Genomic DNA, 27,531 nt, shown 5'->3' with positions numbered 1-27,531 from the left:
GGGCAATTTTCAGCCCCGGAATCACCAATCCAATGGCGCCAATGAGCGAACGAGTGAGCAAGCGACATGTGGGTAATGGAATCCCGTTAAATGAATTATTTTTCTCATTAAAAAACGGAGGATTTTATCCTTTTAAACCGGGCGCGGTGACAACATGCAGGAAGCAAAAAAAAAATTAAATGATCCATCATCAGGACACGCAACGACGACGTCGTGTGTTAAGTGGTTTTTTTTTTAGTTTTAAAAAAAAATCATCTGTTATTTGAATGTTGTTTTAATGTCAGAAGCTCGAACGAGATTTGTTCTTATTAATTTTTGAAATTAAATCTAACAAGAGCCACGCCGTGATTCGTTTCGCGGAACAAGGGCACATTCATCATTGCCATCATTTCTGTGGTTCGTAGCGCAGCGAATGGGTTTTTTCCGTTGAAAAGGAGAAATTAAAACCAGGGTAAAGACTCTTTTTCTAAGCTTTGCTACTTGAAACCTTTTCCACCGCGGGGAGGTTAAAGTTCAACTGCATCTTTGAATGGAAAATTTTCTGAGAAAATTTTAAATCTTTCTGCCCAGAGGCTTTCGAGTAATTAAGTGAGAACCTTCATTCGGAATCAACACAAAGTGATGCAAAAAGGGAGCAATCTTGTGCAGTTTAACGAGAAACCCCACAGAGAAAGGGGGGATGAAATTAGCATTCGAGTGTTGGATGAGTTTTGTTTTCTGTAATCCTTTCATATAGTTTGTGATGCACGGGTTTCCCGTTTTAAGGTGTTTTGCTACTTTCAACGTTACTGTTCAATTTTTTTTTCTGAAATTTGTTTTGAGGAAAGTTTTTTATAAAAAAGAAAAATAAAACATAACGTTTGCTTCCATTCATAGAATCTCATCAACTCTGTTCTGAATTTGAAACTCGTGAAGCTGTAGGTACCGGCAATCAAATGAAGTAAACCGATTCCAATTTTCCCACTTTCAGTGTGGTTGCTACAGTCACAGAATGTGGAAAATTTAACTCATACACACTTTTGTCGACACGTTCGTTGTGGGTGGAGTGTGAGCTTCCTTTTTCAGCGATCGAGCACAAAAGCAAAATGGGAAAGCGTATGGGTAGGTATTACCGTAAACATTCCGGTGGTTTTATGTTGGAAGCCTTTTTTTTCTGTGCTTCTCGTTCCTGCATTGTTTTTTCACTCCTCCTCTCGGTGCAGGAATCCGCACTTTTTGTGCGAACGATCAAGGAGTGGAAAGAAAAACAATTGAAAAAGTCCTGATTCAATTTAGTTGACAGTGGATTGTAGCCTTTCTTACAGTCTGTTATTTATACAAAATTATAAGCAAATGATAGTTATCTTAATTCTGAATCATAAATTATGATTAAAGAACTTCAGGGAATCCCAAATTATTTGAAAAAATTAAAATTCAAAATTTTATATAGGGTAAAAGTATTTGAAAATTTTCCTTACTCAATTTTGTAATTTTGGCAAATTAAATTATAACTGAAAATAATGTCAATTTTATAAACTTAGTTCAATTTTATCAATTAAGTGAACTGCATAATTTTTTGTAACAATTAATTTGTCATTTTTGTCATTTTTGTCATTTTTGTCATTTTTGTCATTTTTGTCATTTTTGTCATTTTTGTCATTTTTGTCATTTTTGTCATTTTTGTCATTTTTGTCATTTTTGTCATTTTTGTCATTTTTGTCATTTTTGTCATTTTTGTCATTTTTGTCATTTTTGTCATTTTTGTCATTTTTGTCATTTTTGTCATTTTTGTCATTTTTGTCATTTTTGTCATTTTTGCCATTTTTGTCATTTTTGTCATTTTTGTCATTTTTGTCATTTTTGTCATTTTTGTCATTTTTGTCATTTTTGTCATTTTTGTCATTTTTGTCATTTTTGTCATTTTTGTCATTTTTGTCATTTTTGTCATTTTTGTCATTTTTGTCATTTTTGTCATTTTTGTCATTTTTGTCATTTTTGTCATTTTTGTCATTTTTGTCATTTTTGTCATTTTTGTCATTTTTGTCATTTTTGTCATTTTTGTCATTTTTGTCATTTTTGTCATTTTTGTCATTTTTGTCATTTTTGTCATTTTTGTCATTTTTGTCATTTTTGTCATTTTTGTCATTTTTGTCATTTTTGTCATTTTTGTCATTTTTGTCATTTTTGTCATTTTTGTCATTTTTGTCATTTTTGTCATTTTTGTCATTTTTGTCATTTTTGTCATTTTTGCCATTTTTGTCATTTTTGTCATTTTTGTCATTTTTGTCATTTTTGTCATTTTTGTCATTTTTGTCATTTTTGTCATTTTTGTCATTTTTGTCATTTTTGTCATTTTTGTCATTTTTGTCATTTTTGTCATTTTTGTCATTTTTGTCATTTTTGTCATTTTTGTCATTTTTGTCATTTTTGTCATTTTTGTCATTTTTGTCATTTTTATCATTTTTGTCATTTTTGTCATTTTTGTCATTTTTGTCATTTTTGTCATTTTTGTCATTTTTGTCATTTTTGTCATTTTTGTCATTTTTGTCATTTTTGTCATTTTTGTCATTTTTGTCATTTTTGTCATTTTTGTCATTTTTGTCATTTTTGCCATTTTTGTCATTTTTGTCATTTTTGTCATTTTTGTCATTTTTGTCATTTTTGTCATTTTTGTCATTTTTGTCATTTTTGTAATTTTTGTAATTTTTGTAATTTTTGTAATTTTTGTCATTTTTGTCATTTTTGTCATTTTTGTCATTTTTGTCATTTTTGTCATTTTTGTCATTTTTGTCATTTTTGTCATTTTTGTCATTTTTGTCATTTTTGTCATTTTTGTCATTTTTGTCATTTTTGTCATTTTTGTCATTTTTGTCATTTTTGTCATTTTTGTCATTTTTGTCATTTTTGTCATTTTTGTCATTTTTGTCATTTTTGTCATTTTTGTCATTTTTGTCATTTTTGTCATTTTTGTCATTTTTGTCATTTTTGTCATTTTTGTCATTTTTGTCATTTTTGTCATTTTTGTCCTTTTTTTTCATTTTTGTCCGATTTTTAAGATTTTCTTTCCAATATAAGATTTTTTTGGGTTTTGAAATACAGATTCAAATGTGGCATCACTGGTTGTACCCCTTGATGCAATCCAATTTTTATTGATATGAAACAGAGCTTCAGCCCCAAATTTTTGGCTCCGGTTCGGCTAGAATCTGAACTGGAATACAATCCGAATGGAAAAAAGTTCTTATCAAAATTGCCATTTTGACTACTTTGTGGTTTTGTCAATTATTGTCATGATTTTTTTTTTGTCGAAGTTTCCCTCCTCGTTTTTTCACGGGAAATTGTACACTAAAATCGTGCGTATGACGTCATAAAAATTATGACGTAATATTTTTTTTTATCATCTTGAGTAGTGATTGTTAGATATTGCTAGCAAGCCTAATGGACACGTTTTTTGTAAGGATCATTGTATGATAATTTACTATGAAAAAAAAAAATTAAACTATTTTTTATTCTTTATTACAATAGATCAATGATTGCTGATGACAGGTGATGATGATAAACGCGGTACAAATGTTTACATCATTACACGGCTAGGGGAGAATACTCAAATTGGGTTTGTGGTAACACAACAGTGTTGCCAGATATTCTGGGTAAGAATATCAAAGTACTCATTGAGAAATGAGTACTTTCCCGGTTAGGGAATATAAGAAGTGGAAAGTGACAATTAGCTGATAACTGTACCATTCTGTAAGAAAGGCAAAAAAGCACGAAAAACGGTTTCATCCCCCCCTACCTTCCATTTTTACAACAGGAACAAGTGCCAGTATCAACCAGCAATAATAATAATAATGACACTCCGTTCTCGTTCCCGTTTTCGCATTGTTCTCTTATTTACCCGTTTAAATTGGAACCCGGAACAGGTGAGGTGAGTTTGATGAATGGAATTCTGGAAAACATTTCCCGGATCAGTTCCACTTGGCAGTGATGAAAGGCAGCCCCCATTCAGGAGTTGGGCAGTTATTTTTAAACACAATATTATTGCGGCAAATGATCTGGTGAAAATTGCAATTCCAACGCCGTATTGTCCTTCAAATGATGGCTATTTTTGTAAACTGAAGAACTTTGATTTTTTTTTCAATTCTGGGGAATACTTAAAGATTGTTTTAAAATCCACCTTCCAAGTTTTTCAAGTTTCAGAGGAAACTAATCCATCTGGACTCTATCCATATTATAGCTTAATAGTGATATGATTTCATACTGAACATTATTCTTCGAAAAGCACAGATGGATGCCTTTGATGAAACCCATCCAAGCACATTATCCCCCGGATAGTTTTACGTTTAACAGCCGAACAGAAAGTTAAAAAAAAACTCCAACAGCATCACTCTACACTAAATCATTACCACAACCAGCCCGAAGGACCAAGTTTGGCTTGGCGTCGCACAGTGGGCCAGGAACCACACTTTTACGGTCAAAATTGACTGTAGGCCAGAGGCTTCGTTGTAGCTCATCGGTGTCTTCGACAAAGTTAATCGACTATATTTGCGCTATCTATTGATGGATTTGAATTAGTTCTATTTTTCTCCGCAAGGTGGCGCCAAAATCTAACTTTTTACAGAAGCAAGATACAGGCATTGTTTCTCCTACAAAGTTTTTTATTATACCTTTAACATTAACTTTGTAGAACATTGTTAAGCTCTATGTTGTGAACTTACCTTGCAAAAATAATAATTTAAGAAAACCTTGCAAAAAAATGGTTTTTTTCACCTATTTTTGTTTTAAGCTATACAATACCTCAAATTTCCACAGTATTCGATTGGAATAGACTCAAGTGAGATATTCTAGTGGAAAACTTTTTCGTTTCACAGATTTTTTCTGTCAAAATCGCAAAAAATAGGTTAAAATTATATATTTTTCAAATTGCAATAACTTGCTTGCGAGCAGTTTGGCGCACCTCATTTTTTGAGAAGTGGCAGTTGTCATTATTATCTAAATGCAAGTAAAAAATGTCGGTGGGTTCTCGTGGGTTCCTTGCCAAATGATTTTATAAAGTTGGTTAATTTTCAATACAAATTCAAACATTTTAAGACCTTTTTCAAAGAAAACATCCGCATTTCTCGTAGAAAAGTCGAATTTTCGTCATTTTAATATTGCTTTAGTTCATTGCGATGCTTAATTAAGCAATTAAGCACATTTGGTCAAATTTATTAAAAAATAAAAAAATAATTTAAAACTGTTTTTTAAATAATTTTTGAAAATTTTTATTTTTACAAATTTGATCAAAAGTGCGAAAAATGTGCTGAATTATTTATTCAAGCATCGACTCAACAAGCAATAGATTCATCTTATAACTGAACGATGAAAATTCGACTTTTCTACGAGAAATGCGGATGTTTTCTTTGAAAAAGGTCTTAAAATGTATGAATTGGTATTGAAAATTAACCAACTTTATAAAATCATTTGGCAAGGAACCCACGAGAACCCACCGACATTTTTTACTTGCATTTAGATCATAATGACAACTGCCACTTCTCAAAAAATGAGGTGCGCCAAACTGCTCGCAAGCAAATTATTGCAATTTGAAAAATGTATAATTTTAACCTATTTTTTGCGATTTTGACAGAAAAAATCTGTGAAACGAAAAAGTTTTCCACTAGAATATCTCACTTGAGTCTATTCCAACCGAATACTGTGGAAAATTGAGGTATTGTATAGCTTAAAACAAAAATAGGTGAAAAAAACCATTTTTTGCAAGGTTTTCTTAAATTATTATTTTTGCAAGGTAAGTTCACAACATAGAGCTTAACAATGTTCTACAAAGTTGATGTCAAAGGTATAATAAACAACTTTGTAGAAGAAACAATGCCTGTATCTTGCTTCTGTAAAAAGTTAGATTTTGGCGCCACCTTGCGGAGAAAAATAGAACTAATTCAAATCCATCAATAGATAGCGCAAATATAGTCGAGTAACTTTGTCGAAGACACCGATGAGCTACAACGAAGCCTCTGGCCTGCAGTCAATTTTGACCGCAAAAGTGTGGTTCCTGGCCCACTGTGCGTCGTAATGGTTCCGTTTCCGGATTTTTCATTTCCCGGCACAAATCCTACTTTTCACAGGCTTAGGTCACTTGAAACGAGCGGGAATTCCATCCAAACGCATTCATCCCATCGTCGTCGTTTCCATCATTGGCTTCCCTCGAATAGTTCCGGCAAGCAGCGATCTGTGTCACCATTTCGGGTAGTTTCAAACTATCTGTCTGTCTATTTCAGAAGGGAGACAATGGGGAGGCTCCACCCGTTCGTTGGTTGCGTAGAATGAGCATAGTTTTTCAACGAATTTCTATGAGCAAAAAGTGCAGAAACTGTATATAACTGTCGTTCAGGCGAAAAGGGGCTTATGGAATTTTCTGACAAACTCTGCTATTCAAGAGGCTAGTGGAAAAAATCCGTGTTAGATATCACACTCGGAGCTTTTCGAGTAAACTGACAATGAGATTGCTTTCAATTTTGCAACAAAAAAAATATGTGAAAGGGGTTTGATTAAAGTGTAAACGTTTGGAAACTGGCTGGTTCGGTACATTTTGACTGGAACAAACATTCGTGTTGCATATTAGTAGGCGTTAAGTCGATCACGAAATAAATGCGACATTTTTTAAATTAAATGAGTTGCTGATCCACTACTAGTCGAGAACTTGGCGTTAGAAAAGCTAATCTATTCGTCCTCGATTTGAGACTAAAATTTATGCAGTAAAAGTAAAATTTTAGCCGGAAGGTTCTCATTGTAGATCCTCTCAAGGAATGTCCTCACAGGGAATGTCCTCTCAGGGCAGATACTTACACAGAAAAAATCTCAGGCAGACTCTCTCAGGGATATCCTCACAGGGAAAGTTCTCAGGGCAGATCTTTTCTAGAAATGTCCTCACATGGTGATCCTCTCAAGAAATGTCCTTACAGAGAAAGTTCTCAGAGCAGATTCTCTCTAATGTCCTCACTGGGAATGTCCTCACTTGGAATATCCTCACAGGGGATGTTCTCTCAGGGCAGATCCTCACAGAGAAAGTTCCCATGGGAGATGCCCTCTCGAATAGTTCCTCACAGGGAATTTACTGTGATATTCGGAACTACACAACATTATAAATAATTGAATTAATATCTACTTGGCAAAACACACCTTCACATTTTGTCTCTCCTTATACACTCTCAATCTTAGGAGCTCAACCCACATTAGAATCTATGCACTTCCTCCACATACCACATCCGCCCCTCAGAGCGAAAATCATAATCCTAAAGTGTATTATCCATCCTTATATCTGAACCCAGAATTGAGAGCATTAAAATCATCAATCTGAGCACACTTGACTTGACTTGAACTACGACGTGTGGCAATCCTCCCGTTACCAAAACTTTCAACTACTAAGCCCTCATCTGTAAGTCGAACAAAGGTAGTTGGCTTTTTATCATTGCATACATATTTTGAACACCCTGTCATCCCGATTCCCTAATCTCTACGTTCGGGAAATGTACACAGAAATTACCTACATTCCTTCCCTTCGACAACGTTGTTATATGCAGGCCGACTTGAACAAATTCATTTAAATCCCCAATCCAACTCAGGAATCCCCATGACAAATAATTTAACCATAAAAAGAAAATGATAGCCTTTAAAAAATGTTTTACTAAAATTACAAACTCGTGTTGCTTAAGTACAAAACTGAGCTCAAGAAAATTTAAATAAAAGCCCATATATCAGCTCACCAGATATCTGGATCTAAATGAACTAAAAGCTGTTTGACAAAATTTACAATCCTGGACATCCTGAAATACCGTCGACCATTTCTTCGAAATTATTTGTAGCAACATCCGTTCTATTTATTTTTACTTTATCATTTTTATTTTTTATTTTACCATTTTTTTACCATATTAGCCAAAATATCCTTGGCAATGAGCTGAACTCTACTCAAGGTTTCAAACATTCTTCTTGACAAGGAGCTTTACTCTACTCAAGAAGTTTGAATTTTTATAAGCAAAATACCCTTGGCAATGAGCTTTACTTTACTCAAGATTGTCGGATTCATCGATTGAATCTTCCGGACAACAGCATTTGGTTTGATGCACTCTAGTCCGTTCACGCCAAAATTCGTTAATCGACTGCCTGTTTTCATCTCTATCTGTCCTAACCGTTTCTACAAAAGCCTTTTACACGCTCATAAAATAACATTCAATTCGATGTGTATATTGATCAAAATCTTTAACCATTACTTTGAGCTATTTAATTCTCCTAAGGTTCATCTGTATCCTACAAAGATATCAAACATTCTTCTTGGAAAGGAGCTTTAAGCCTACCCAAGTAACCATAAGCACTAAAACATAGCCCTTAACCAACACTATATTCCCATATATAACTCTGTATTAATGCTTGTTTTGCACTATATGCGTATATAATGCAGATTTAATGCTAAAAAGGCGAAATAGCGGGCTGATTAAGTGCTATCACAACATAGCCTTTAATAAGCATTACAAATGCTGAATTAGAGCACCATCAAAACGTCATTTTTCGCAAGTCGTATAAAAGCATTAAAAATGCATACTTAGAACACCTTTTGTTTATTTAATTATTATTTCTTGAATAATTAAAATGAACAAAAATTCTAAAAATAATTATTATCTACAACAGCAATCAACCTGCTGAATGAAGGATAATGCCTACTTAATGAATTCTTCTGTGAAATAAGAAGTGATTATAATTGAATTATGGATTACATTTGATGAGTCTCGAACCGAGGATCCCGCAGCAGCCTTTATCTTTCCTAACGCCTTTACCATTTCGACCACTCTCGATGCTGATAAGGTGGGTGAAAAAAACTCTTACTTAAAGTACTGTTTGGGTCATACATCACTCTTAATGCTTGTTAACTTTATATAGGAGCTCTATATGTGCATATAGTGCTATCATTAGTGCTAATTTTCTTTTTTGCTTCTATGCATTAATAATGCTTATATAAAACTAAAAAGCATTATGAATGTTGATATAATGCCAACTTGCATTAGAAATGTTGATTTCATGCTAACTTGCATTAGAAATGTTGATTTAATGCTGATTAAGGGTTTTGGCTTAATGCTTATGGTTACTTGGGTAGTCCACACTAGGCAACATGAACTGCGATTTTTGTTATTAGACGAACTTTGTTGTTGTTGTTGGAAAGCTGAGACGGTCTCAGTGTCTCCCGAAGAAAATGGGAGACGCTGAGACCGTCTCGAGACGAACCGTCTCCTAGTGTGGACTAGGCTTTACTTTACTCAAGAAGTTAATCTCTTAAATAAATTCAACGATATAGCCTCGGCAATGAGCTACTCAAGGTTCCGAACGTTTGTTTTCTTGCTAGCAAAATTCCCTTGGAAATGAGCTTCACTCTACTCAAGGTTCCAAACATTCTTCTTGGCAAGGAGCTTTACTCTACTCATGAAGTTTGTCTTTTTATCAAAAATGTTTAATTCTTCGCTTGAAGTTTCGTGTTGTTACTTGCTAATGAACCGAACTCTACTCAAGTCGTTAAACAAGATTCATGGCAAGGAGCTGAACTCTACTCAAGATGTTTAACATTTGATAAATTCATACAAATCAGTTATCATTTCCTTGGCAAGAAGCTAAACTCTACTCAAAGTGTTACTGTGCAACGAACTTTATGAACATTAAACACATATTAAGGAGGTAAGGAGCTCGAGCAAAGAGAATCACTTTTTAACCATGACTTTCTCGGATAAAACTAAGAATTTTCAGAAAAACACGTTTTTTACATTTTGTTAACCTTTTTTTATTATTTAGTTCTTTTCTAATAAGTAAGTCTCCAAACAAAACTACAATGTGAATAACAGATTTTTTTTTAAAAGTGTTGCTAAATTCCGAACGATTCATGTACCAACACGGATTTTTTCCCAAGCGCTCCACGACAACTAACCTTCTGACGTTTACTTCTTACGTGCATGAAAGTTTTGCTGCGAAGTCTCAAATCGACGCTATTTACACCGATTTGTCTGCGGCATTCGACAAAGTCAACCACGATATTGCCATTGGAAAGCTCGAACGCCTGGGTTTCTGTGGAACTCTTCTTGACTGGTTCCGGAGCTACCTATCAGGACGTAAATTAACAGTTCGCACGGAGGATTCTTTCTCCAGACAATTCTCTGCTTCTTCTGGTGTGCCTCAGGGAAGCCATTTAGGGCCGATTATCTTCTTAATCTACTTCAACGATGCGCTCTCACTCCTCGACGGTCCAAAGCTATGCTAGGCTGATGACCTAAAGCTTTTTTACAACATCAACGGCCAGAACGATATTGATTTCCTACAAAATCAATTTAATCTCTTCGCACACAGGTGTGATATAAACTGCCTGCCTTTGAATCGCAGTAAATGTGCAGTCATCAGCTTTTCAAGAAAGCGGCAGTCTTTTTCCGCTGAGTACTTGCTCGGAGATTAGCCAATTGCACGCGTAGAACACATCAATGATCTGGGTGTAATTCTAGACCGGAAGCTGGAATTCAGGACACACACAAACTACGTTGTCGACAAAGCCTCGAGAAGTCTTGGATTCTTATTTCGAGTGTCCAAGGACTTCAAGGATGTGTATTGCCTGAAAAGTTTGTATTGCAGTATTGTTCGCTCTATCCTTGAGTATGCATCAGCTGTTTGGTGTCCCTACTACCAGAATGGGGCCGAACGGATCGAGGCTATACAGCGGAACTTCCTGCGATTCGCCCTTAGACACCTGCCTTGGCAAGACCCGTTTCACTTGCCAAGCTATGAACATCGATGCCGTCTCATAGATATTGACACTCTTCAAGCCCGCAGAAACGCAACACGAGCTTCCTTCGTCGCCGATCTCTTGACATCGCGAATTGACTGCCCCACGCTCCTAGAAGCCATTCCTCTAAGTGTGCGACCCCGTGGACTTAGAAATCAAGATCTTCGATTGTATGTTCCCATTCGTTCGAACAATTATGGAGCTAATAGCGCTATCATCGGTGTAATGAAAACATTCAACCGTTTTTCTGAGCACTTCGATTTCGACGTTTCGAGAGATGTTTTCCGTACTAAAGTTTTAAGTGTATTGAGAACCCTGTAATTAGACTTAGTACTCTTTTTATATTAATTTTAAGTCATCATTTGGACCAATATGTGTTCCGTTGATTTGTAATAAATAATAATAATAAATACATAACTGTTTGTTGCAGTGTCATTCAATGGTAAGGGCCAAAGCATTTTTGTTTATTTTAGGGGAAATATTGCAGGATCGCCAATGTGATATCCGGCATTACACAACATTATAAATCATCGAATTAATATCTACTTGGCAGAACACACCTTCACACTCTCAATCTTAGGAGCTCAACCCACATTAGAATCTATACATTTAGGGATTCTAGGAGAATAGGTGGTATGAAAAAACCCAGCAATTGCTTTTGCTAAACCAAATCGAGCAGTCGAGTAGTCACTTGAAGCAATCGCTTCGGTTGCTATGAATAAAGTTTGTTTTGACAGCTGTTTTCTCTGACAGAATCTTTCACTTTTAGCAGCTGTTTTCTCTGACAGAATCTTTCACTTTTAGAACAAGCTAGTTTGGTATGAATAAAGCCCAAATCTGAAGCAATTGCTCGACAAATCTCTAAGCAATTGCTTTACTTTCTAAGCATGCTCGGTAGCAGTTTTTTCTAATAAAAATTCTTTTATAACGTCATAAATTTATGAAATTGGCAATATTGCACTTCAAAACAATTCAAATAGGCATTTTCAGCATTCCCAACTGGCCCGAACTTGGAATAACATTTTAATAATTTTTAACGATTTTTTTTAAATTTTAACAAAACAAACGTTTTTATTGATTTTAAAGTAGCTAATTTTAATTGACAAAACATTTTGTTTTTAAGGTGAACTAACTGTTTCTTGCTTGCTTGACCAACTGGAATTGTCCTATCTACAAACGAACATTTCAACCTGCGCTTTTTAGAGCTTTTCATGCATTGACTCAAATACTTTTCGATCGTTCTTACCCGCACCGTTGAGATCGTGGCTATTTTAGTCGTAATTTTCAATTTTCTGATCGTTTTATTTCAATTTACTTTAGAAAACTACAGATTCTGCTTGTTGGATAGCTCTATTTTTCAGAGCAAAAGCTATGTTCTAAAGTTTTAGTACACATCCGCTAAGCAAATGTTTATTCATACCAAACTAAGCAAATGCTTTGAGCATTTCCTTTGCTTGATTTCGAGCTATGTGAATGCCACCGAAGCTATTGCTAAACCTTATTCTTACCACTAAATGTTTTCTAATAAAATGTCACCGAAACCGCCCTTCACTAAGTAAACTGTCGTGGTATCATATTGAAATTCAACAATTCAAAATGCCTTTAGTCTATGCACAAGTAACCTTCTCACTCATTGCATTTAATTCTCGAAATTTACAACTTTGTAGGCATTTTGCCTATAGATAAACGAAGCTCAACAACAGTGTGCATTCTCTTGCACCACCTTAGTAAAATATACCTCATTGAGCAAGAGCAACAAGCCAACTTTTGATACTTTTTACAATTTGAAAATTTTACCAAATTTGATGAATCTGACTGTTTGAGCAGTTTTTATTTTACTTTTGGCAACGTTTTAAGAAGATTTTTACAAATTGACTTTTTTGACATTTTGCCCTAGCATTTTTGAATCAAGCCCTTTTTGTCATATACAGTAGTTTTTCAACTTTATCACTGTGCGATTTTCCAATACTCGCTAAACTCACGCTCGATTTAATCACGGTTATTGTTTCGATTTAATCTCGTTGTTTTAAAAAATCATTCAGAAATCATTTGCCGTTTTTCTATTTAGTTTCAAGTTTCGCCAAATTCACGGTTTTACCATTATCACGGTGAATTAAGAGTGATAAAATCGAAAAACTACTGTACAAATGTAGAAGGGTTTTCATTTTATAATATTCATTTGTTTATTTGTCAAAACTTGTACAGTGCTATGAAGCCAACTGGCATTCAATAAGAAATCTTGAGTGGGTAACAATATCTCGATGTGTGCTCAACCTTTGGAATGAAGTTGTTTTGTTAAAGCAGTGACAATAAAGTGAACCACGTGCAACTATTGTTTGGTGGCAAGAAATATCCTACTCGCTAAACATCATCGATGAAAACACAAACTGCCAATTAATTTTGAAATTGTGAATATTTCTAAGTCTAGAATTTCTGAAGAAGGTGCCTAATTAGGATTACTCTTTGTCGTTAAACAATTGAACTGAACCATAGAAGAAAACAGCAACAACAGTGAATGATTGAATATTTGCTAGAGCCATTCCTCGCAAAATGTTAGTTGATAACTGTTCTTAGCAGAGTGAAATACGACCAGGATGCGTTCAGTATCTGAAAATGGAACACATGTTTGAAAGCGCCAGTAAAGGATAAACTTCTCGACAATTTGTTAGTCAAGATTCTTGCTCACCATTCCGAACGTGTTGATCGTAATAGGCCACAGCTTCCAGGCCATCAGCACCATGGGTTGCTGAGCTCGGACAATCACGGGAATAAGATTTTTGCCGAAATTTGCTCCGGACACAGCCTGCTGATACCAGCGGCAACCGTACGCTGCCTGGGCGATATCGGAACTCTACGTATGTGTGGGAAGAACAAGCATGTTATGTCAAATATTTACTATTTTCCGGCTGCTGCTGTCGGCAGCATGGGGAAAAATTACCTTCTGTAGCACTTCGTCGCCATAGTAGCATAGGAAAAATATTTCCACCAGAAAGCACACCATGAACAGCGTAAACTTGATGACCACGTAGAAATCTGCCGTCTAAAATCAATATTGGGTTAATTTTTTCCATCTTGTTTGAAGTGTTCTCTTATCAAGCTAACGTAGACTTACGGTGATTAAAAATCCCTGCATGCACATGATGATGGTGCTGGCCGCAAAGTTGAGAAAGAACGTGGTACTGAAAACGGTTTCCATGGCATCCTTGCAGCTTTTCGAGGCGTGAAGACAGACAGACAGGAGGAGACAAATAGTTACCGACACATCTCAGTTGAGGATGGTCATTAAAATTTAATAACGGTTGCCCGCCACAATACCTGAGCAAACTCTGATGGCGCTGCACGGCACGGTAAAAGTTTTCCCGGACAGCTGCCTGCAATTCCGATTCCGGTTGCTCCGGAATGCCGTCCGCAATCATACCCTCGATGGCCGAGCTGAGCAGCTTAAGTTGCATCGTTAAGTGAGCCGTCAGCAGACAGAAGATGTTATCAAAACCCTGACGGCGAAGTTATGAGCAGGTTTTATTTTCGAAAATGGTTGAAAGTTTTGCCGGTGACAGAAAAATATTAAGCTGTTTCTTGTTGGGATAAAAATAAACTGAATTCCATTTTCAAATTTTTTCATCAGGTGGAAATGGCTGTCAAATGCTGACAGCATTGATTGAAATTTGTGATTGTTCTAAGTTAATCTAAATTACTAGCCTTACAAATTTCTCTACCCAATCTCATGAAACATATCAAATAATCAGTCAATGTGTTCTAAGCTTACTATCGGGCATATAGTATGAGTCACTAGTCCACAATCAAACAGAAATCGTTCTTTACTTGGAGTAAAAAAAAACTTACGACATTTCCAACAGCAACAATAAATCCCGAGTAGACTTCGAAGAAATAGATCGGATAATAGATGAGTCCGGCCGTGGCATCACAAGGGAACCAGATCCGATAGGGCAGCTGCCGGACCCATTCGCCCGTTTTCCAACGGTTGAAAATCATCTCCGGAATCGGTAGGAAGTTGAAGGATGACACCATCAGAATGTTACAGAAGGCAGCGGCCGTCGTGATGGCCATCGTCGGACGAATCATGCGCTCGATCAGCTTCCGGTCGGTCGGGTTCTCTCGGACCAGGTCGTTCCAGCGCGTCCGGAAGTCATCAATCACCTGGGCGAGCAGATTGCGGTGATAGGCGATGCCATACATCTTGAGCAATCCGATGATGCAGAACCCGGTGCACACGATTTGGATGGCAATTTCTTCCAGGGCACTGGTCGTCTGCCGATGGCCAATCAGCAGCAGGACAACGTTCACCAGCTGGCCAAAGACGCAGTAGGCCAGCATCGAGTAGCACAGCCAGAAGACGGCGTTCGTTTTTATCGTCTGCAGCCAGGACTCCGGATACCGGTCAAAACAGCATGGGAAACCTGACGGAAGTTTAAAGGAAACCGGATAATTACATCAGTGTTCTGGATCAAATGGCTTTGACTAATTACCGACACACACAGACCTACATACATAAATATGCGTGTATGAAACACTACTGATTAATAAAGACTGAGAGAATGAAAGTAAACTGATCTAACAAATTCGGATGCAATAATTATATTTAACATCTATTATTGAAATTGACTAAAAAAGGCGAAAACTCACCAATTAGACTTCATTCACCAGTCACAGATCCATAATCTTATACTTATACTTATACTTATACTTATACTTATACTTATACTTATACTTATACTTATACTTATACTTATACTTATACTTATACTTATACTTATACTTATACTTATACTTATACTTATACTTATACTTATACTTATACTTATACTTATACTTATACTTATACTTATACTTATACTTATACTTATACTTATACTTATACTTATACTTATTCTTATACTTATACTTATACTTATACTTATACTTATACTTATACTTATACTTATACTTATACTTATACTTATACTTATACTTATACTTATACTTATACTTATACTTATACTTATACTTATACTTATACTTATACTTATACTTATACTTATACTTATACTTATACTTATACTTATACTTATACTTATACTTATACTTATACTTATACTTATACTTATACTTATACTTATACTTATACTTATACTTATACTTATACTTATACTTATACTTATACTTATACTTATACTTATACTTATACTTATACTTATACTTATACTTATACTTATACTTATACTTATACTTATACTTATACTTATACTTATACTTATACTTATACTTATACTTATACTTATACTTATACTTATACTTATACTTATACTTATACTTATACTTATACTTATACTTATACTTATACTTATACTTATACTTATACTTATACTTATACTTATACTTATACTTATACTTATACTTATACTTATACTTATACTTATACTTATACTTATACTTATACTTATACTTATACTTATACTTATACTTATACTTATACTTATACTTATACTTATACTTATACTTATACTTATACTTATACTTATACTTATACTTATACTTATACTTATACTTATACTTATACTTATACTTATACTTATACTTATACTTATACTTATACTTATACTTATACTTATACTTATACTTATACTTATACTTATACTTATACTTATACTTATACTTATACTTATACTTATACTTATACTTATACTTATACTTATACTTATACTTATACTTATACTTATACTTATACTTATACTTATACTTATACTTATACTTATACTCTGACGAATTATACCCAATAGACTGAGTCGATTTGAGATCATTTTTGAATTTCACAAACCCTGGGGTCTGAAAAGTTTCGTTTTGGCTCAAGACCCTTCCATGATTTTTGGCAGAATTTAGGTATGGGAAAATTAAATGTTTTGTACTGAAAAATCAACATAGTTTTTGATTCTGTGGAAGCGAGCCTGCTAATGATTTTTATGCCAATTTATAAATTTTCTAAAGCAAACTTTTCGCTGAAATCAATTCAGCTAAAAATAATACCACTACCAAAAATACACACTTAATTCGGTAAGTCTTAAAAAAAGTATTAAAAATTATGTTACTCCATGTTTTGTTGTAAATATTGAAAAAATAAAGCACTTCAAAATCATTGCTTTAAAGTTACTGGGGGAAAATTGATCACCTTTTTAATGAATTTTCGAATATTTTGTAAGAGGTTGCTTTTTCGTAACACATACAAATTTTAAAATACTAACTAAGGTAAGTAGTAGAAAGCATGATCATTGCTAGCAGAATATTCAAACGACATTAGTGGGTATAACCAAATGTTTGTTACAAAACCAGATTTCGTGTTAACAGTTTATCACCGCTGGTTTATGACCAGATTAAAACCAGATTTCATGTTTTGGGTTAAATTTGATCACTATGGTTTTAACGTTTCAACATCTTCAAAACTATTGGTTTGATGGCAATTAGCACGAAGGCTTAAAACATCAATAACAGTATTTTTTTGTTTAGACTCACTTGAATTTTTCAAAAACAAATAGGTATACTCAAAAGATGGACAATTTTACTGCATACATATAGGAGGCAAAAATTATCCCAAATTTTGTTGGCCTCAAAAACAGATGAAATTTTACCTTCATGCATTTCCCTGCGTCCTCCCACTGTTCCACTGTTGTTTTAGCCATTTGTGCTATTCAGGGTTTCTCATAGAAAATGTCCGTTTTTTTAAATATACTAAAATTCTTATAGAATGACCATAAAAATAACTCTTAAACTATACCTAAATATAAGTGACTCGATACCTGTTCAGTGTGTGAGTGATGCCTAAACTTCCGCGCATTCTATAGCTGTGTGTGCGTTTCATAGAGCAGTCATTAGTCAACCTTGATGGGGTCCAGTCGTGTTGCATGTTGAGTAGGGGAAAGGTTTCCTAAATGGGCCTATCGGGTTAAATGACCCTACGGCTGTTTGATGAAATGGCTGACTAGACAGCTTATTTGACAAATGCATTTTGAGGGTGATACGCTTAGAACATAAGGCAAGAAAGAATTTTATCAATTTACAAACTCAAAAATATTTAAAAAATCATACAAGGTTTTGATACATTTTGATGTAATATTTCGACTTTTAAAAATTATACGTAAAGAAGCTTAAAACAAAAACTAGGATGGTTTTTGTTTCTAACTCAAATGAACATAAGAAATTAAACATATTTCAGCTTTTGTGGAGGTTTATTAATGATTATATAGTGGAATAAGAGAGTGTTTTTGTATGCCCCCATCATGTTTCTAAAATGCCTCCATCCTAAAATAACAGGTTAAATAGAATAAATAAATGATTTTTATCATTGAAACTTAAAATCTAAGCTCTGAATAACATCTTAAGAGAGAATTGAAGATCTAAAAACAGATTTGATAAAGTTTTTCTCATGGATGAACTGCCTCCATAGTATGGCAACCCTATCTTTTATTTTATTCCATAAAATTATAATATACATAATTTTTTTATAAAACTTCAGCTTTGTCGTACGGAAATTATTACTTTCTAGCAGTTTGAATGAAATTATACGGAAATATTGCCTAAAAACAAAAATTTTGTTCAAAACATAAATAGGCGCATTTAGCCCGCACGGTTTTAGGTTCGGCATTTTAGACAACACTTATAATAAAATCGTTTTCTTGGTAACAGAAGAAAATATTAACACAAAATTTACTCCAATGTATAGAAAACAGATGCCTGCACACGTGTATATAGTTTTTGTACACATATTCGATGTGATATTTGTTTAAATCAGTGTTCTGCTTAATAGGCGCATATAGCCCGCTCCTCCCCTAATTCCTTGTGAATGTCCAGTTTGCATTGTTGCCATAATCGAACGGGGTCTGTAGTTTAACTTTTCACTTTGCCAATCGCAAACAAATGATAGATTGTTCGCACGTTTTACGCGCAGCTGTCATCCGCTTGCCCATCTAACGCCAGCCCAGTGAGTAGTGTCGGATTCTTCTAAGGCATCTTCCGGACAATCACTTAGAAAACGTCCGTTACTGCCAAAATTCGTTACTCAACTGATTGCTTCACGAATATTTGCATTTCCTCATCTCCTTCTCTATTCTAACTGTTTCTAAAAAGGCCTTTTACACACTCAACTAGAACCATTCAATTCCATGTATATATCGACAAGATGCCTAATAATTATTTCAAAATATTCATTTCCGCTAATGTTCATCTGTATCCTACAAGTAGGACTGCAGGGAGTTTGACCTTTGTACCCTATGATTTTGACATCCCGACCTGTAAATCTGGTCCAGAATTTGCTTATTGTTTTATTGTTTATTAGAATAAAATCAACGGATCATATGTAGATCCTAATGATAACTTAATAGTAGATAATAACAATACAAGATAAAAAATTAACACAGGTCTATACAGTTCTTGAAACAGTTAAAATTTTTGTCCGGAACACGTTCCTCGAAACACCGAAGTCGAAATGCTCAGAAAAGCGATTGAATGTTTTCAATATGCCGATAAATGCGCTGTTCGCTCCGTAGTTGTTGAGACGAATAGGTACATAGAGCTGCAAAAGCTGATTTCTCAATCCTCGGGGACGCACGCTGAGAGGAATGGCCTCCAGCAAAACGGGACAGTCGACTCTGGACGTTAAGAGATCAGCAACAACTAAAGCGCGCGTAGCGTTTCTGCGAGCTTGAAGCGTATCTAGGTTTATGAGGCGGCAGCGATTCTCGTAACTTGGTAAACGGAACGGGTCTTGCCAGTTCAGATGACGTAGGGCATACCGCATGAAGATGGCTGGATGGCCTCGATTCGTTCAGCCCCATTCTGGTAGAAAGGGCACCAAACAGCTGAAGCATACTCGAAGATGGAACGAACTCTACAGCAGTAAAGACTCTTCAGGCAGTACACGTCTTTGAAGTCTTTGGCCATGCGAAATAAGAATCCGAGGTTTCTGGATGCTTTGTCGACGATGTAGTTTGTGTGAGTCTTAAACTCCAGCCGTTGATCGAGAATAACGCCCAGATCGTTGATGTGGTCCACCCGAGAAATGATTCCGTCTCCGAGAGCGTACTCCGCATAAAGAGGGTGTCGCTTACGAGAAAATGATACGACCGAGCATTTACTGCGATTCAGGGGCAGGCAGTTCAGGTCACATCATTGAGCAAACACAATGAACTGCTGCTGCAGGAAATTGATGTCCTCTTGGCCGTTTATGGTATGAAAGAGTTTCAGGTCGTCGGCATATGCAAGTTTTTTGAAGTCAAGGAGCGAGAGTACGTCATTAAAATATATCACGAAGATTAGTGGTCCTAAATGACTTCCTTGAGGCACGCCGAAGCAGGCAAGAAAATGATTTGAAAAGGAGTCACCAATACGAACGGATAACTTTCGACCTGTTAAGTAACTATGGAACCAGTGCAAAAGGGATCCACAGAAACCCAGACGTTCCAGCTTTGCGATAGCGATATCGTGGTTCACCTTGTCGAATGCAGCAGAAAGGTCAGTATTAGGGTGGTCGGATTCATCGGTTTTTTTCAAATCGTATTTCGGTATTTGGAATTTTCAAAACCGATAAAACCGGTATTTTTCGAAGTAAATCGAATTCATGAAAAGGTTTCGTCTAATTGCAATTGCAATGGCATAAAATGCGCAGAATTCATAACGCGATAGATTTTGCAACATTTTTAATTGAAAAATATTGCATTAAGCCTTTAAATTATCACTTTGTAATAAATCTATCATCACCCTCATGATAATCATGATATTTATCATCGTCATTTTATTATTTTAATTTCACATTGAGGATGCAGAAATAATAGAAGTAGAAGTAGTAAACTCGGTAGAACAGTATTGAAGAACAGATTTTACAGATTTAGTAACAGTTGTTATAGTCTTTCATGAAAATGATACGAAATTTGATATACAAAAAGATTTTCCGTATAAAAATGACTTAATCAATTACCAAACAAAACTCAAACACTGTCACAAAGTTTTTGGTTGACTCACAAAATTACAGATTATTGTTGTCTTAAATACGAATGTTTTCCTCGCAACCAAGGTCGTGATAGCATTATGTTTGCCTTTCCAAAATTAAAACAAACAAATAGAAAAGAAAATCTTTTTAAAAATCAGTCAAAATTCAGCAATAAAAATAATTGTTTGGATCTGATCCATACGCTCTTTGTTGCTATAATACTGTTGCAAATTTATAAAAACTTTTTTACTGCTTTATCGGAAAATGAAAATGCTTCAACAGCATTAAAAATAAAAACAACAGAGTTTCATCAATTAACTTGAAAACATTGATAGAGAAATTTCATACAAATATTTCAACATGTGTTTAAATGCTGGCTCTATTGAAACATTTTAATTTTTAAAACAAAGTAGGAAGTTTCTAATCAACATTTTCGGTTTTTAATTTTTGAAAGCCCTTCACCGTTTAGAACGGTTTTGAAAAACTTGGCCTGTTTATAGATAAAACATGTTCGCATCTTTTGACCAAATTCCAATTTTTCAATGAAAACTACTGTGATATGATAATCAAGCAATCTTAAATTTCTTGTAGCTGTTTCTTTTTCAGTCATTGTTCACTTGTACAGTCTTGAAATGTTGTGAAGCGTTAGTTCGAAATCTGAACTGAAATGTGTAAAGTTTCATGAAAATATTTCATCTGAGTGAGAGATGGCAGCTTGTCAATGCTTTTTTCAACGCCACTCTAGCTTTAATTCCAAAAGTACATCGGCAAGTTTTAGCAACAATCATATCTCACATACTTCTCGCTAAATTTGAAATACTCAGAGCCCGGCTCCATTTTACTCAGACATCGCCTTTTGTATGACGAAGCCGTCGCTTGATCTAAAACGACTCAGTTTTCCCGAGTAGTGGCTACTCAGACGACACGAAAATTGGCACTCAGCTAATTCGAGTGCTTGAAGGCGACAACTGAGTAAATGTTGATCAGTTTGTTCAAGGCCTGCCATCACTAATCGTCTTTGTCTGCAATAAACATCCGAAAACCCATTTTCTAATGGTAAATATAAGCTTTAAATAACAATTTATGAACAATCAGATGATTTAGATTTTATTCCAGGGCACGATAATGGAAAATACCCTCATCTGTGGATTAACGAATCATTTTCGGATGTGCACCAGCAGCAGCGAGGCAAATCACAATGAAAGAGCAACAATTGTTAAAATTAAGTTTAAGATTCCTGGAAAATATAATACTATATTCCACAATATTTTACTGTTTTTATTATTTTTATATACATTATTAATCATTTAACTGTAACCCCGACTCAGTTGTCGCGAAAAGGGCTGTTAGTCAGTTCTGAGTAAAAGCCATTTAGTCAGAACTGAGTAAGTGCGGTTTTGACGACAACTGAGTAGCCGTCACTCTGAACTGAGTAGCTGAAAATTAGCGAGTTAAACCTTGTAGCAAGGTTTATTGAGCTTAGAGCTTGAAACTGATTGAACAAAATATAAGTATTTGTACTCATACATATTCGGTAAAAAAACATTTAGCTGTGTCAATTTTATTACATTGCCGATGATGAAAAGATGATGAAAAGTTGATGAAAAATTTACCGGAAATCCCGGTTTTTTACCGTCCCAAAAGTCGGTATTTCCGGTATTGGAAAATGGACGGTTTTACCGGTTTTACCGGTTTCGGTAAAACCGGTTAGACCACCCTAGTCAGTATGGCATCAGTTTGGGTTTTCATAGCAAAGCTGTCTTGCACAAAAGATGTGAAGGTGAGTAAGTTCGTAGTCGTGGGTCGTTTAGGCATAAACCCGTGTTGATCATTGGAAAGTTGGTGCTTGAAGAACGAATTAATGGGATCCAGGATAACCAATTCAAACAATTTGGCCATAGCGCATAGAGCTGAAATTCCGCGGTAGTTGTTAACGTCTCTCTTGTCACCCTTCTTGTGAACAGGAAACATGTAGGCTTCCTTCCATAGTGAGGGAAAGATTCCAACATCCAGCGATGATTGGAAAATATGCCGAATAGGAAACAGCAGAAGTGGCATAAAACGCTTCAAAAAAGTAGCAGGTATACCATCCGGGCCCAAAGATGTAGAGTTTTTCAGCTTAACTGTCGCTTTCGATATGGATGCATCGTCGATTGTGATACCGTTAAACGAAGAAGGTGTAGGCAATATATTTCTCACAGCTCTAGCCAGTTGCTCAGGAGAAATGGATCCAGTTGTAAAAATGCTGGAGAACTTCTCGGCAAATAGATCACAAATTTCGGGATCAGAGTTCCCTGTGTCGCTGTTCAAGAACATGTGAGACGGAAGCCCTGATTCTCTCCGCTGATTTTTCACGTGCTTCCAAAAAGATTTCGGACTGCTCTTGAAATTCTGTTGTAACCGATTAATATAATTCTGGTAGCAACGCTTAATGGCTTTCTTATAGGCAGAATTCAATTTGCGATATTTGTCCTTAGTGTAGAGGGACTTGTGTTTGTTGTAGTTGCGTAGTGCGCGCTGCTTAGCCGTCTTAAGTCTACGAAGACTTCCAGTAACCCAGGGGGTCCGTAGATTGGTAGCCGTGCTACGTTTCGGCACATGGCGAACGATGATATAGTTCAGGATGTTCGCAAACGTCTCGGCAGCTGCATTGGGATTTGAAAAATCGAGCTCAGCCTCCCAATCAATGGATTGCAGGACGAGGGATATGGCTTCGAAGTCAACGTTCTTAAAATCGTGATAGAAAGACGCAGTTTTCTCTTCTGAGCCAAGTATTTTAGTGATATCGAGTGAAATCACTAAGGCTGGATGATGCGGGACAGTTTTAACCAGAGGAGCAGGAGCAGATTCGATCGTCGGGTTCTTGATCCCTTCGTTCACGAAGTAGAGATCAAGCATACGGCCGTTTTCATTTTCAATTTTGTTGATCTGTCGTAGAGTCGCGGTGCTCAAGGAGTCAAGGAAGATATTAGAGGATACTGAGATTGAAGAACGAGCAGGATCCGGAAATAAAAATCCGCTTGGGGAGGAGCACCATTTCGAACCGGGTAGATTGAAGTCGCCGATGATGAGTATGTCGTATGTATTTTGTTAAGATAAACAACTTTGTAGAAGAAACCAAAGCTCTTAAATGCTTAACAAAAAAGTTACCATTTTTATCTTGCTATTGGTGGACCTCTCGACTCTATATTTTATTTCAAAATATGCGCCTTGTTAAATTATGCAATGTTGTCGAAGACATCAAAAGTCTATCTTTTCATCCCTAGGCGCTATTAATTTAGTTTCGCTAGATTTATGTTCTGTATCAGTGTGCACTGGTCGCCAAAACAATCCACCAAAAGGTGAACCACAGCCAGGCGAACATTACTGCCCTTTCCAACAATGACTTCATCTTCTTGTCCATGAACCCATCCTTTGCGTCCCTCGACGTCAGCTGACGGTTCTTCAAGGTGACAGCCACATACAAACGACAAAACGACCTTGACTTGTTCATAATCTTCTTCCTTAGTCAACCTAACGACGGTCCATTGGACAACACGGATCACCAATCTTTTCAATCGTTTGGTAACGCAACAGAATGTATGCAGCAGAACATTCGATAGTGGAACCCAACTCGCATTGACGATCGGTTTGTCAGGTTTATTGAGCGATGTCCCGTTAGAATCTAAGCAAGGACTCGTACCCCACCTGGTGAGCATATCTGCCATGTCAGCCTTCGATGGCATCCAGCGCAATTCGTCGATCTTTGTCCTCTTTAAGTCACTGTTACCTTCAACCGAGTTCAAGAATCTTCTGTGCGCGGGTTGGATCCTTCTTCAGCACCATCGGGCACCTAACGGGCAGTTCGGACTTATCCCGCTTGAACCGTAAACTGGTCTCGAAGTGGCACTCCACACGTACAGTTGACCCACGTTGCTGCCGAGAGTTTATGGACCAGTTCTTATGTAAGGATCGGATTGACAAAATGATCCTGTAGGTTGACCACCTCCAAATGGTCGCATAGCTCTTGGATCGGCATCCCGAAGGGAATGAAAGCTTCGAGTCGATCGCTTCTCGGAGCATCCGTCTTCCGCATGTTGTTCAACAGCGTATGAATTTGCTGCTCGGTTTTGCAGTCGTACAGTATGCGAAGCATTTCAATCACCTGCGGCACGGAATTTGGCGGGAGTTGCCGACTGCGGACGGAATCCAGTCCGGGCCTTTAAGGCAGTCTTGAAGTCGGAAGAGGTTCTCGACGAATTCGCAGGCATCAGTCGAGTTGGTATAACTCCTGAAAAACAGCGGCCAATTTTCACTCCTTCCGGTAAATGTAGATTGTTTCTTAAACAGGACTTGACGGTTGTGCCTTGATGGGCCACGACCCGTCTCGAGAGTTATTCGTCAACGTAGAAGATACCTCCTCATTTCTGGTAGTGCAGATCTTCATTGGGAATTGATAGATTGCCCTGTCCGAGTGACCGATCATTGATCGCTCGATTCGTCGGTACTTCCGGATTCCGTTTGGTACTCTGTTTCGCACATGTTTAGATCCTTCAGCCTCGCATCCGGATCGATACGATGGATGAGCCACTTTCTCCCGGCTTTCGTGTCCGGAAAAATCCCTCGTATTCTTTTCTCGTACGCTGGGTGTACTTTCAGCAAACCTATGATATCGATCCAGAATTGATAACTTAAGTCGTTTACAATGGTGATGCAAATCGCATTTCTTACTGCTTGATGAAAAGATCGTATAAAAGTCAGTTTGAATCGGATATGATAGAAAATTCGCCGTGTTTGTAAATTTTGAAATGATTTTGCTTCTGCGCGGGCTTTAAGTGAAAAAATCATTGCCATGTTCTCTCTGCAACCAACAGTCCATCGATAGGGCTAAAAATTAGATGGGAGTGGAGTAATATAAACCAATGAGAGAACTGCAAAATATTGTCGCTGGTATCGATTTGAAGGCTATGAGAGCTAAATCTTGAGCTCACTACTGACATTCTTTCGATTGCCGATTTCGATTGTATATGAAAAAAGCATTTGAATAAAGCTACAAGAATGTTTGCTGGGCTGCTTCCGTTGGAAATCGATTCCTCCGGCAAGCTGCTTCTCACCTTTTCCTACGCTAGCTACCTTTCCTGCAGTTCCTTTTCTTGCTGGAATCGTTTCTGCGATAGCCGCTGTTCGAACTTGTAACCATTTGTTATAAAATTCTTGGTGTTTGTTTTATAGGAAGTGAATGTTCATTTGTTTTATTTCTTGTCAGAGTAAATAAAATATTGTGAGATTTAAATTAGAATAAGAACATAATTTATCAACACACTAAACCACATGGCACGAAGTGGGTTGAATGCTACGGGAAAATTCTTCCCTTTGCAAATGGAAAGAGATTTCATGCAACATAGTTGGCTGGGGGAAATGGTTACGGCGTTGACGTCTTGATACACAAACAGGGTTATTTCAATTCAATGCGGTCATTAGTTAAATAGGCGTGAGTGTGATCAAACGATAAAATGGAGTAAAAAAATCGGTGAAAAAGTGTCACGGTGGCTACATTTTGGACTACTTACAGGTCACGAGCCGTATTCAGGTATGGTTAAGCCTGCCCTAATGTAAGTGGTCAATATTTACCATCTGAATTTCCTTTCAGGACCTTTTCTCTTATTATCAAAAATCTTCTCTCGCTACTCAAGCGGCAAGCCTTTTGAGAAGTCCCCGATCACACTGCTTGGCCTAGTGGGCCCGTAAAAGATCGTCGAGATCATCTGGTCTGCGGGCATTTATCGTAAACCATGAATTTCCCTCGGGTCGGGGAAGACTGGATTGTAACTTCCAAGGAGGGCCCTTTTCGATTCTACCAATTAGATTGACCTGGGTAGGTTGCTTGAGTCAAAGGAGGAAGCACCTGTAAGATCCCCCTTACTTCACGTCAGAATCAGTACAGTTGTTAACAGTTGACTGACTCTAGTAAGCCACTATTTTGTTCGGCGGCTACCACAGAAATCAGCTCCAGCAAGCAGCAGACAAGAAACAAGACAAACGAGCTGGCCTGGCTTATGCCGAACTGCCATGGTCCAAAGAGTAGCAAGAGACGTCTCCTTGCGAGCGTGGCACTATCGAAACTATGATAAGGAGGGGCGGCCTGGAGCTCTGCTCAAGAGTTGGAACGCAACAGATCGAAATTACGGAGTACACATCGGCTGATAGCCTTGCGAGTTTGCTGTGCATACAGGACCATCTCAACAGATGCTTAATGTCAAATTTCCATCTTGTAAAACAAACTATCTCTTATTCGGTCTGCTAATTGTTATTTATAGAATTTCGAACGACCCTGTTCTGAATGCAGACTTAACATTTACAAATCTTAGGGCATTAAAATGTGAAAAAAAAAAATCATTCAAACTTACCAATATATTTCTGAACTTTGATGGTAAAATCAAAGGTGTCGTCAAATTGCAGATTACTAGACATCGTAACTTCACAATGAGCGTGCCCAAAGTGACTTTTGTCACCTTTTTTCGTGGCAATATTTATATCCTTCCATTACAATTCGAATAACAATATCGCTTTCCATAATTCACCTGAGCTCATCGAATCAGCTCTGCTAAAAAATGAAAGAGAAAAATTGATAAGTGCCTGAATATTTAAACATTCACCAATCCTTTTAACTGCATACATGTAACGGGTACTTTTGAAGTCTGGCAGTAATTTCCATCGACATCATCATCATCATCGTCGTCGTCGAAAAAAAAAGATTTCCATCAAGCAACAAATGGTGTAACAAGTGTTCCGGTGATTGCAAATT

General features: G+C 36.5%; 2 protein-coding genes across 2 annotated transcripts in view; one reads left to right on the top strand and one right to left on the bottom strand.

Moving 5' to 3' along the window:
- LOC129745758 (5-hydroxytryptamine receptor 1-like) overlaps positions 1 to 27,531 on the top strand; it is a 197,029-nt gene that overhangs the window by 123,716 nt on the left and 45,782 nt on the right. The gene's annotated exons all lie outside the window — the stretch shown is intronic.
- LOC129745780 (odorant receptor 4-like) lies at positions 11,869 to 27,229 on the bottom strand. The gene is made up of 7 exons (XM_055739125.1): positions 27,134 to 27,229; positions 14,618 to 15,192; positions 14,090 to 14,268; positions 13,887 to 13,983; positions 13,713 to 13,814; positions 13,461 to 13,625; positions 11,869 to 13,381 (listed from the first exon to the last, which is right to left on the bottom strand). Exons 1-7 carry the CDS (start codon positions 27,195 to 27,197, stop codon positions 13,328 to 13,330), a joined length of 1,236 nt encoding a protein of 411 aa, XP_055595100.1. The 5' UTR covers positions 27,198 to 27,229; the 3' UTR covers positions 11,869 to 13,327.

Source organism: Uranotaenia lowii, chromosome 1 (genome assembly GCF_029784155.1).
Source record: "Uranotaenia lowii strain MFRU-FL chromosome 1, ASM2978415v1, whole genome shotgun sequence".
Lineage (NCBI taxonomy): Eukaryota > Metazoa > Arthropoda > Insecta > Diptera > Culicidae > Uranotaenia > Uranotaenia lowii.
This window is presented reverse-complemented; position numbering and strand designations above follow the sequence as displayed.

What these genes read in the sequence shown, in the direction of transcription:
- LOC129745780 (XM_055739125.1), bottom strand. Translation starts at nt 27,197, where the DNA reads ATGTCTAGTAATCTGCAATTTGACGACACCTTTGATTTTACCATCAAA. An exon ending in CAAAGTTCAGAAATATATTG is followed by an intron (nt 15,193 to 27,133) that starts GTAAGTTTGAAT and finishes AACTTCCGTCAG; the next exon opens with GTTTCCCATGCTGTTTTGAC. An exon ending in CGATCAACACGTTCGGAATG is followed by an intron (nt 13,382 to 13,460) that starts GTGAGCAAGAAT and finishes TTCCATTTTCAG; the next exon opens with ATACTGAACGCATCCTGGTC.